Raw genomic sequence first — 11,129 nt, forward strand, 5'->3', positions numbered from 1 at the left:
GAAATGGAATGTCTGAAAGCAGTTCTCATTGAGAATCACACTTTCTTTTACATTATGAGTCTGTGAGGTTCGAACTTCGGACTAGAAACTTTGCGTGCCAAGCTGTCAGAAACAAGCAAGCTGATTGGCGTCAGTTTGCGTCTGACGTGGCAGAGCTCCTCTCGACGTGGACGCCGTGTTGGCGGATGAAGCCCTCACTCACTGCCCAGTGCCCAGTGCCCAGCGCCACAGTCCCGACTCCCACTTCTAGAGGTCCAGTTTCAAAGTTTAAACTGCGAGTGATTGATCAGGTTTCCGCGACAGTCGTCTAGGCTTCTGCGCTGCCCCAATTTTCTCGTCAGACCAGATGGGCCAGCATGTCGCATGTCCTGACTCCTGAGAAGTGGCGAGTCTGGCGACTACATCATACATGAGCATTGAGTGCGGCAGTTCGCTAAAGAGTGTTGAATTCTGCTGCTCTGCATCTTTGAGTTTCAGTTTTCTGATCTCGCTTGTGGGAGAAGTTCCTGCCTCGACCTTCCAGGAGAGCTGTTAGGGAGGAAGCATGCATGCATCTAGCGTATGCCTATGCCTATCTATCTGTGTCTCTCTTGTTACCCAATACCTCTTGCATCCTGCTCACCGCTACAAGTGTTGTCCCGCCTCCAGCTGGTGTGTGCTGTGTGTAGAGGAGAGCAAAGAAGCTACGTGCCTAAGGCTAGTCATGAAGTCCACCTGATTTCGCTGCACTAGGCAGTCCGGATCTGTTGCCTTTAATCTGAGTTTTCTGCTAGCAGAGTCTTAAACAGATGGATTGTAGCGGAAGAGGGCGCCTGTCTCTTTACCGTCTGAGTAGCTTAGGTCACCAAACATTCGATATTTATGAAAGAGATCCCTCGGTTTGGACTGGGAAAACCAACTTCAAGGCAAAATCATCGCATCTTGCGGCTCCCTCTGTGCAGCTCCACGAGGTCGAAGCTACAGAGCACAACGTGGGCGGGGTGGCAGAAAAGATTGCTCAGTCTATTATGGTGGAGGAGAATGGCTACGAGGAAGGCTGGAAAGTGAATGTTACAACTCGTAGCAAGCTCTCCGACTCGGCAAAGGTTTCGCAGGTTTGCAAGTAGCTCAAACTCATATTTAGGCGCTCAACATGATATGGTAGTAGTGTCTCTTCCGTGCTCGTAACACCGTTGCCTTACTTTTCTTGGTCATGGTCAGGTGTTACTTGCTACTTCTCCCCAGTCAACACTAGCGGGAGTGAGCAGCAGCTGGGATCACGTCAGTCCGTCGGCTGGCTCCACGGGTGACATCTCTTCGGGCGTGTCGTCACCTCCAACCCCAGTGTCGGCCTCTCATGTAAGGACAGCGGAGAAAGATGCCTTGGATCTGCTATATGCGGAGCTTCTTCGGTTGAAAATGGAGGACGAAATCAAGGTGAGAGAGCAACACTTGATGCATTTGAAGCAGCAGCAGCTGCTGTGGAAGATAAGGCAGAGACAGACCCATGATGTTAGCAGTCAATCGCTTGGGTTGTCGAAACCGACTCACATGAACGCCCCCTACCGGACACCGATGTACAGCTCGAACGACAATGGATCGGGCCCTGCATTTGGGTACTACCGTAGCAAGCTGACGAGAAGCTGCGATCAGGAGTTTAATCAGGTACGGCACACTCTCTATTGAGCGTCGCCTTGGCTGAGTGCTGAATGGTCCTCCGACTTAGATCTTCTTTGGCGGTTTTAGGGCCGTCACAAACACACGAATGGGCCTGCCTCAAGCTCAAGGAGTCGGGCTACGGTAGCTGGTCAATGCACTAGCAGTCACGTCCAAGGGCAAGGGCCAGGCGCGGCCCTAAGCTTGAACGGAAGGCACCACAATAGCAAGGTGGTGTCAGCGGGATTGCGCGCTGTTTTCCTTGGGGCCCCTGGAGCCCGAGAATCTGGCGGAACTGGCGTTTTCCTCCCACGCCGTGTGGGAAGCGCTCACGACTCCAAGAGAAAGCCAGGTTTGTCTATTTTCCTAGGCCAGGTTTAACCTTCTCATCCCAGCTTGGCAGCGCTTTCTTCTCCGCTCTGATCTCCTCTCAATATCTTGGCGTGTTGTGACTTTAGCTTGTTCGACGGTGCTGCTTCCTTCCCGGATTGTTCAAGCACTCAATTTGAATGTGGAAGACACTCTCGCTTGCTCGTTGAACCCTTCTACCCCTGTCTCTATGAGAAGAGGTACTCTCTCTCTCTCTCTCTCTCTCTCTCTCTCTCTCTCTCACACACACACACCCCACCCACCCACCCACCCACCCACCGACCCTCCCACCCACACGGCTTTTCATAGGAATGGTACAGTGTCTCATTCTTCAACTATGGTTGCGATGGTGTGAGCAGTGTTTTCGAGGCATGCGAATCATACTTCGTCAAGTGCACCGGATCGCATGAGTCCTGCAGAGGTGCAGGTGGAACAATATGCAGGTGTCGAGTCGAAATGGGTTTCTGCATTCGCATCCACGTTGCAGGAGGTCGCCCCCGATGTGTGTTTGCCCACCGAGTGGACTTATTAGGCTCCATTCCTTCATATTCACTCTGTAAGTCACCATAAACTGCAATGTCGCTCGCACCTTTTCAACGGTCTTGCTCTTGCAGCTGTTTGCTTAATAACAGCGTTGTATATAATTTTGGTTCCTCTAAATCTCAGTGAACTAGCTGTCACCATCTTGATTCGTTCGTCCAAGCAATTTAACCCAAGGTGTAATATTACACCACGCAGAACAGAGTCGGAATAATAAGAACCCATTTAGCTGGTATTGAAGCATGCGAAAGCTGCATCACAAATAAGGTTCAGCTCCGGCTGGAAATCCAGGGGCATGTTGTTAGCGGGGCATGGTATGGTGGGTTCGTCACTAGCGCTGTAGAAGTGCCGTGCCTACTGCGCTACTCTAGATCTAGTTCACTACACTACGCTTTGTAGCCACCGGCATGACATGTTTTGAGCTTAAATCTGCAAGGGGGGCTTCCTGTCGACCAGCATCTGCATGTGGATGTAACAGTCGTTTCCACTCGGCCGGAACAAGACCTTCAATAAGACCTAATTTCCCCGAGCATTTCCTTTTTGTAATGTTCCTAAGCTTGGCGGAATGAAAAACTCTGTTGAAACCTTTTATCGTAATATGCCCGGCGGGTAGACAGTATTCTTTCTTCTGTCGGAAATTTCTCGTCTTGAAAGCCAAGCCCTACAAGCGGGACAGTGGACTCCTTCGGCAGCGCAGCCACCTACGGTAGCAATGTATATATAAGGCCTCATCTGTCACCGCGTTGCCTACGGTAGTATAAGGAGAGAATTTGAATAGTGCCTACAACCACATACTCTTTAACATTAATGAGTGTTTGTTAAATTTAGCAAAATTTAAAGTATGGAGTTTGCATACACTTTGCACTATTGAAAATTGAATGAAAGTACGGCTTCAACAATGTCTACTAGTATGTGACCTGGCCGTTGCTGCGGGCAAAAAAAAAAAAAAGAAAGGGCTCAATTTATGAAAAATTCTTTCCCTTTCATAGTGGCAATTATGACAGTCTCTCTCTCTCTCTCTCTCTCTCACATTGTCAACTTTCAACTCTTAACATAAAAAGTATTGGTTTCAATTATAATTACTTTCTTGGGTCAGTATTACATATGTACTGGCCCAAGAACTTGCATCAACATTCTCCACACTTGCATGCAACAGGTTAAATGTTCCTCAGCTTGGCCTTGAGCCAATAAAGAAATCATGACAGTCGGTTAGTGTTTGGAAGAAATCATTTTCCCAAACATAGAAAATTCCTCTCCTTGAATTTGCCAGGAGGAGGTTTCAAAAAATGGGTTATTTTTCTTGATTTATTTTTTCCTCCTCCCCTTGCCCTCAATGGGTATTTTTAAAATTGTAAACATGTTATTAAGTTGATACTTATTTCTCGAACATTGCTTGAGTTGGTTAAAGGGAGGGAAGGAAGGAGAAAATCCACTTGAATGTAGAAAATACCTGTTATTTAAAAAAAATGGCAATTGGATGCACAAGAGAGAGGGAGAGAGGCAGAGAGATCCATGGCACGAAAGGTGAACGCATCGGCCCTCTCTCTCTCTCTCACATTGTCAAGGCTTGTTGCTTGAGACCTCATGCTATGCATCCATAAGGGTTGCAAGCATGTTCGGAAGGGGGACAGGTGCACGTGTGGTATATCTTGTTGCTCAAGATTTTTTTAAGTTGCATATAGAAGTAGAATAGAAGTGTACAGGGATTGATGGTTATAAAATAAAAAATACCTTAGGTTGGCGAATACGACACTCTCTCTCTCTCTCTCTCTCTCTCTCTCACTCAAATGCCTAAGCATGTTCACTCACCAACCCCTAACAACTTCTTGCGTGACTTTAATGACCCTTTTCCTCCTATAGATTCTCCACTTTTCTTTATTTTTAGCCGTGTCATCTTATCTCAATTTGGCTTTGTGGAAGGGCATGGTCTTTGAGGCGTAGCTATCTATGATAGATAACTAAAGCCTACTAAGGGAAAATATGGTTGCAATTTACAAACTCAATCAAACACTTTGTCATGGTTGCACAAAGTGAAATTCTATTGCGATGAACCATCTCTTGGTAGCAATAAACGTTGGTTGTCGCAAGTCACTTTCGAGTTCGCCACCTTGCTACTCCATATGTTGGTGCTACATTTGTTGTAGGATGGCCATCACAGGCTTTTGTTGAAGCATAGAATCGTATTTGTAATGAGCCACCAACTACTCCTTGGCGTGACCTCAAAAGAGGCATAATTATCACATAAAAAACTAATAATTACTATGCCTCGCATGACCATTGTCTAATAGAGTAAACATATTTGACATATATACATATCAACCAAAGTGTTGCTAAGCAGAATATGTTTCTCCAACAATCCTTGGTCTCACAGAAAAAAAGATTGACATATATACATATCAACCAAGTTGCCAGGCATAATATTTTTTTAGTTATCACAAAAAAAACTAATAACTATGCCTTGCATGACCATTGCCTAATAGAGTACACAGATTTGACATACATACAGATCAACCAAAGTATTGCCGGGTAGAATATGTCTCCAACAATCCTTGGTCTCATCATGAATTCTCACCCATGTGAAGGTCTGCAATATAGCCACATGCCATTAGTTTAGTTTGCTTAGTAGTGGTTTGTTGTGTTCGAAAAAAAAAGTGTAGCTTAATATCGTGTTGTTTCCAATTTGAATAATGTTGATCGAGGGCAAGGAGAAAGGGAGAAATTCCGCCCCAAAATAGAGAAGAATAGTGTAAAAACCCAAAAAATACTATTAATTTTGTAAAATTTCCTCTCGGCAAACTCAAGGAAGGAAAAACTTGTTTGTTTGGAAAACTCAACCAAAGTATTGCCAGGTAGAATATGTTTCTCCAACAATCCTTGGTCTCACAAAAAAAAGATGACATATATATATATCAACCAAAGTATTGCCGGGCATAATATTTTTTTAGTTATCACAAGAAAAACTAATAACTATGCCTTGCATGACCATTGCCTAATAGAGTAAACATATTTGACATATATACATATCAACCAAAGTATTGCCAGGCAGAATATGCTTCTCCAACAATCCTTGGTCTCACAGAAAAAAAGATTTGACATATATACATATCAACCAAAGTATTGCCAGGCATAATATTTTTTTATTTATCACAAAAAAAACTAATAACTATGCCTCGCATGACCATTGCCTAATAAACATTTTTGACATATACATATCAACCAAAGTATTGCCAGGTAGAATATATTTCTCCAACAATCCTTGGTCTCATCATGAATTCTCTCACCCATGTGAAGGCCTGCAATATAGCCACATGCCATTAGTTTGGTTTGCTTAGATGTGGTTTGTTGTGTTCGAAAAAAAAAGTGTAGCTTAATATTGTGTTGTTTCCAATTTGAATAATGTTGATTGAGGGCAAGGAGAAAGGGAGAAATTCCGCCTCAAAATAGAGAAGAATAATGTAAAAACCCAAAAAATACCATTAATTTTGTAAAATTTCCTCTCGGCAAACTCAAGGAAGGAAAAACTTGTTTGTTTGGAAAATTGTTTTCTCTCGAAAATTGGTGATGTGTATCATGCACACATACGCACACGGCCTCCCTCCCAATAAGTAACATGAAAAAACTAGTCTTGCTTGGTGGGCATGCTATAGACCATAATAGGACATATGTGTCTAGTACACAAGTAAACAAGTACAAAGTGCATAAGCGAAGTTTTAAGAATAAAATTGCACTACCGACTTGCAAATTTTGTATAGGTGTCGTCCAATTATGCGACCCGGAGCAATGAAGCATTATAGAATGAAAATGTTAAATATACCGTGCACATCATGCAGAAGTGCCATACAAAAGTATGGTGGAGAGTTGGCACTGTGGTCTCTCCAAAGATTATAAGAAACGGAAGCCGTGCCCTGCCCTGTAGCATTTATGTGTTGCGCCAAGCAAACACATAGACATGGAGAGTTGGATGCAAATAAGAAACCTCGCAGTGTTGTCAAGCTGGCGTTATGCTTGTGCAATCGAAACATCCACTGTTGTAGATAATGGACCTCGTAGTGTTGTCAAGCTGGAGTCGTGCTTGTGTAGTCAAAAATGTGATTATATGTCCTTTCTATCATACACAGAACACGAGTTAACACAAATACAAAAGATATTGGAGATATATTAAACTCAAAGAGAAATGGATGTAACTTGATGATCTACGTCATAGACGGTGTAAAGTGTAATGTAGTGATGAGTTCTCAGTCACAATCACTATAGTAAAATGGCTTGATCGGTAGGGTGCAATCATGCAAAATGTTGATAAGAGGGTTGAGTAATCTGTTGGAGTACATAGGTAAGAGCAATGAGGCTGATGCAAGATGTTGGCATGGTTGGGTTGAGTACAAATTGTTGTTATAGAGGCGCTTCATTTGCCTTTGTATGTGCGCGCTAGATTTTCTATTATGTTTATCGTTTCCTTCGTCAAAACCACGAACGTTGTCCCTTTTATACCGTACTTCCCCTTGTTCTTTCTGTTGCAAGTCGCTTTTACTTTACGTTAGCTCTTTGCAAAACCCGTCAGCCACTCTTCCTCTAATCGCTATCTCCTCTAATCGCTATCCCGATTTTGATTGCCGACTCCATGCTCGTGTTATCCTGCCTAAAAGCCGGCGCTCAATTGTTAGCTCAAGCTATTCGGCCTTGTTTTTTTTTTTTCTTAACACCCCCTTTAAACTTACCTTGTCTCTGCTCTCTATTTACTTGTTTCTATGCAGCACCAAATTACTCTTAAAATTTGTTGAGCTTGGAAAAAACAAAAATTTACCCCAATTTTCACACAACACCAAAAAGCTTACCAAAACAGAACCTGAAAGCTGCAATTACCCGAAGCGGTTTTAACATCTCACAGGGTCCTTTGGCTGACATCCAATGTCAATTATGCACTTAATCACGATGCTTAAAATACGTTATTTAAAAGCACAAAGTCAGAGGATTAAATTTCTATATTAGAAAATCTACTTTCTACAGCAAGCCTTAACGATCTAGTGCCGCACATCAAATTACCTCACTAATCACTGCAGGCATGTGCTCTGTGTCGTGACTGTCGTTGCAAGGCAGCTCTGCCTGTATTCTGCGTCGTGGCAGTCGTCCCAAGGAAATGCGACAGGGTTGCACGTGTACGAATCAACCAATAGGGCACAATTGCCAGGGTTCTGAGGAGCTTGAACTCAAGGGTTGTTCTTGGTTCTGTACCAACATACCACGTGCACGGTCCACTACTAAACTCAACAGCATTATCGGATTGTTAACTCATGCACTGCCCACCGCTTTCACAACAACAGCGCCTCATATCTTGCCTCCAACCACACAAGGAAAACAACAACGCTCTCATCCTTGCATCACCATCGAAGTCTTAGGCAAAAACTCTAGGTAGCTTCAGGCTGCACAAGTAGACAATTCAACAATCTTGGATGTATACTGCCAGCTCCTCTTGAACTGCTTACGTGTCCAACGGCATATACACACCCACAACTCCTGCACATGCGGCTCACGTTAACCCTTTCTTAATTCGATGCTAAGAGATCTTGGCCCGCTATAAATAGGGAGAGTTCTGCTGCTAAAAAAGTTGACACAAGCCTGACGCAGGCATATTTTTTTCAACAATATAAAGGATAGGCCACGTGGAGCCTTGTGCGTCCAGATACTGTAAAATTCTTTTTCTTCTTCTTCTTCTCGTTACGGGTTGCGTGTAGGAATCCTCTACACCCTTTATGGGAGTGCACACGTTCGAGAGGGGACGTAGAAGGAGGAGGCTGGAGCACATTGTGTGGCACGACTCTTTGCTTGACTTTTTTTTAAAGCTCTCTGTACAGATATTTCGAGGGCTTGAGTTCCCTCTCCGTGTATGGGAACTCTCTCTCTCTCTCTCTTTCTTATTCTCTCTCGCGTTCATGTGCGCGCAGAAACACACATACACAGCGTGCTCGGGAGATCTCTCTCAGACATGCAACTGCGCAAATCAGTTTATTTAATCAAGGGCTTGAGGTCCCTCTCCGTGCATGGGGACACACTCTCTCTCTCTCTCTCTCTCTCTCTCACACACACACACACACACAAGCACACACACCTGCACGGATTAGTTTGCCCGCAAGCTTTTTGGCTACTCTATGGCATGCGCATACATTCGAGAGGGGAGCATGTTAACGACACGTCCTGTTTTGTAGGATCCATAAAGAAATAGAATATATGTCTAGGCAAGTTGTAAGCCTTTTTTTTATACTTTGCACTTACACCCAAAATATCTCATCCAAAAGACTTCCTGTCACTTTCTATGTGCGTTTCTTTCTTGTTTTGGTTTAGGAATGGTCATTGAGTGCCATTCTAATGTTGGGAGTAGTATTGCAAGGAATGATCACCTAGGGCCATTCCCCGCCTTCACAGTCAAGAGGAAGGTCGCCAATAGATGTCACTGAGGAGAGGTGTTGTAACATTTAATGGTCTAATAACTTGTGTGTAGCGGAAAATAGGATGAACATAGTGAGCATTTCATTAGAATAGCTTCCTAATGAGAATAACAAGAGTACTTGGGTGGAGAGAGTAACAAAAAGCATAACACCTAGTTAGATAGCATGAACAATACTGCAAAAGAGAGAGAAATTAAGCAATTGACAACAGTTGAGGACCGGATTTGCATGGAGCCGGTCCCCCCTCCAAAAGGCTTTGTATTATGGTTTCTCCCATCAAGAGAGACATTTTACAATACAATTTCTTGTGTTCCTTCAATACTAGATAGTGGAATGAAGATAGAAACTTTATGCACTACGCAAAACATTTATCAAACACCATCAATTCTCTCACGCTCTCAGACCCAAGACCTTACACACCTTCGAAGATATTGAGAGCTAGCGGGGTATTGGAGTAGATTGAGAGGAAGAAGGAGTATTCTTACGAGCTGAAAGATGTACATCTCCTCACATAATTGCTCATATTACCATAGCTTAGCTTAGTAATTAGCATGGTAGAGGAGATGAGCATGCATTGAAGCTTGGCTCTTGGTTGGATTTGCATCACAAAGCCAAGAGTTGTTGGTGTAGGCCTCCCTTCTCACAAGCTTGGAGTAGGTTGTAAGCTTTCCATTAAAGCTTGAGAAGGAGAGAGAGTCTTCTTTACTTCACACATGACATTGTGTGAGTGTGTGTGTGATAATGCCTTGCAAAAACCAGCCCCCTCTCTCTCTTGGTCGACCCCCCTTCCAATTTGCTCTTGCTACAGTCCTATTGGACCTCCCCAGGCTTAGCCAATGGGAATTAAACAGTATAAGTGATAGCCTTCTGAGATGTGTCCCCCTTTTCCCATGTGTCCCCCTTTTCCCTTTTGTGAGAGCTTTAGGCAATTATTTAATTCAACTAAACTCTCTTGGACCCCTTTGCCTCATGGCCAATAGGAATTAGGCAAGTCATTGGGCTGCTGAATGCTCATTGGTCCCCTTGGAATAGCCTTCTGACATGTGTCTCCCTTTTCCCTTTTGTGAGAGCTTTAGGTAATTATTTAATTCAACTAAACTCTCTTGGACCCCTTTGCCTCCTAGCCAATAGGAATTAGGCAAGCCATTGGCTGCTGAATGCTCATTGGTCCAATAGTCTTCTAGAGAGCTTGATTCTTATTGGTTCTTTTATTAAGTGTTTTTAAATTAACTAAACTAGATTTACTCTAGCCTAATTCTAATTGGTCCACCTCCAAGGCCATCCAATAGGAATTGGGTACACCTTGTGGGCATCTGGGCTAGGGAGCTGACATGTGTCCCTCATTCCCTTTGTGTAAAGGGAGCTTGTGTGTGTATGTGTGAGTTTCTCTCTCATCCCCTACTTGCAAGGCTCGCCCCCTCCTATGTAGGGATTGACAAAGACTTTTTGGGACACACACAAAGCATCGAATTTCCCCAATGGTTTTCCTTTGGACTCAACCTTTGAATTTTGGAACCTTAGCATTTTGGAAGTCTTAATGGGCTGAACCTTAGGGTCTTTTAAGCCCATTGTTGCACATGAATCTTTTATAGATGGCCCCCCCTTTGGATCCCTATTTTCCTCCTTTGGATCCCTACTGTGGCCGGTCTGCTAGCTTAACCAATTTCTAGCTTTTTCTCCCCTGGCACTTTCCCATATTAAATGATCATTTTAACATGTGAAAATCATTTAGGAGAATTAGATATTGATTATTATGACATTACCTCTCTCTTGAAATCATAGTCGTTCTCGACTATGGGGTAGAGAAGATAAAGCATATTCATTAGTCCTTTTCTTAGCGGGTAGAGGATCCCTATGTTACCCTACGACATCGTTCCACAATGGATGACTAGTCCATTTGGTGCTTGAGAGCTTGAGGCTGGCACAAGCAGGTCTGCACATTAGTCCTATCATCTTACATAGTAGAGTGACAAGCTCTACTTGGTGTTCGGGAGACGTCCTCTCTCCAAACATGATCCTAAGCATGCATACTTCTTAAGATTTGTGCACAATAAAGAAAAAGAGAGTCTTATAAGACAAAAACTTTGTTCATTTTAAACACTTGTACATCTGCTTAGTCTAGGGAAGCATTGTAAGCATTGATAA

General features: G+C 43.5%; 1 protein-coding gene across 1 annotated transcript; it reads left to right on the forward strand.

Annotated features, from left to right (window-relative positions):
• The first annotated feature begins 219 nt into the window (after positions 1-219).
• Positions 220-2,687, forward strand: LOC147428740 (uncharacterized). The gene is made up of 5 exons (XM_086497105.1): positions 220-1,094; positions 1,201-1,644; positions 1,726-1,987; positions 2,094-2,204; positions 2,364-2,687. The coding sequence occupies exons 1-5, from the start codon at positions 789-791 to the stop codon at positions 2,534-2,536; spliced, it is 1,296 nt and encodes a 431-aa protein (XP_086353231.1). The 5' UTR covers positions 220-788; the 3' UTR covers positions 2,537-2,687.
• The last annotated feature ends 8,442 nt before the right edge of the window (positions 2,688-11,129 follow it).

This window comes from Adiantum capillus-veneris, chromosome 23, assembly GCF_014529385.1.
Source record: "Adiantum capillus-veneris isolate H3 chromosome 23, ASM1452938v2, whole genome shotgun sequence".
NCBI classification, from domain to species: Eukaryota; Viridiplantae; Streptophyta; class Polypodiopsida; order Polypodiales; family Pteridaceae; genus Adiantum; species Adiantum capillus-veneris.

Bases quoted from the DNA above. Each gene is read 5' to 3' on its own strand.
- LOC147428740 (XM_086497105.1), top strand. From the start codon at position 789: ATGGATTGTAGCGGAAGAGGGCGCCTGTCTCTTTACCGTCTGAGTAGC. The intron at 1,988-2,093 runs GTTTGTCTATTT...TTGTGACTTTAG, and splicing joins CGACTCCAAGAGAAAGCCAG to CTTGTTCGACGGTGCTGCTT. The intron at 2,205-2,363 runs GTACTCTCTCTC...TGGTGTGAGCAG, and splicing joins CCCTGTCTCTATGAGAAGAG to TGTTTTCGAGGCATGCGAAT.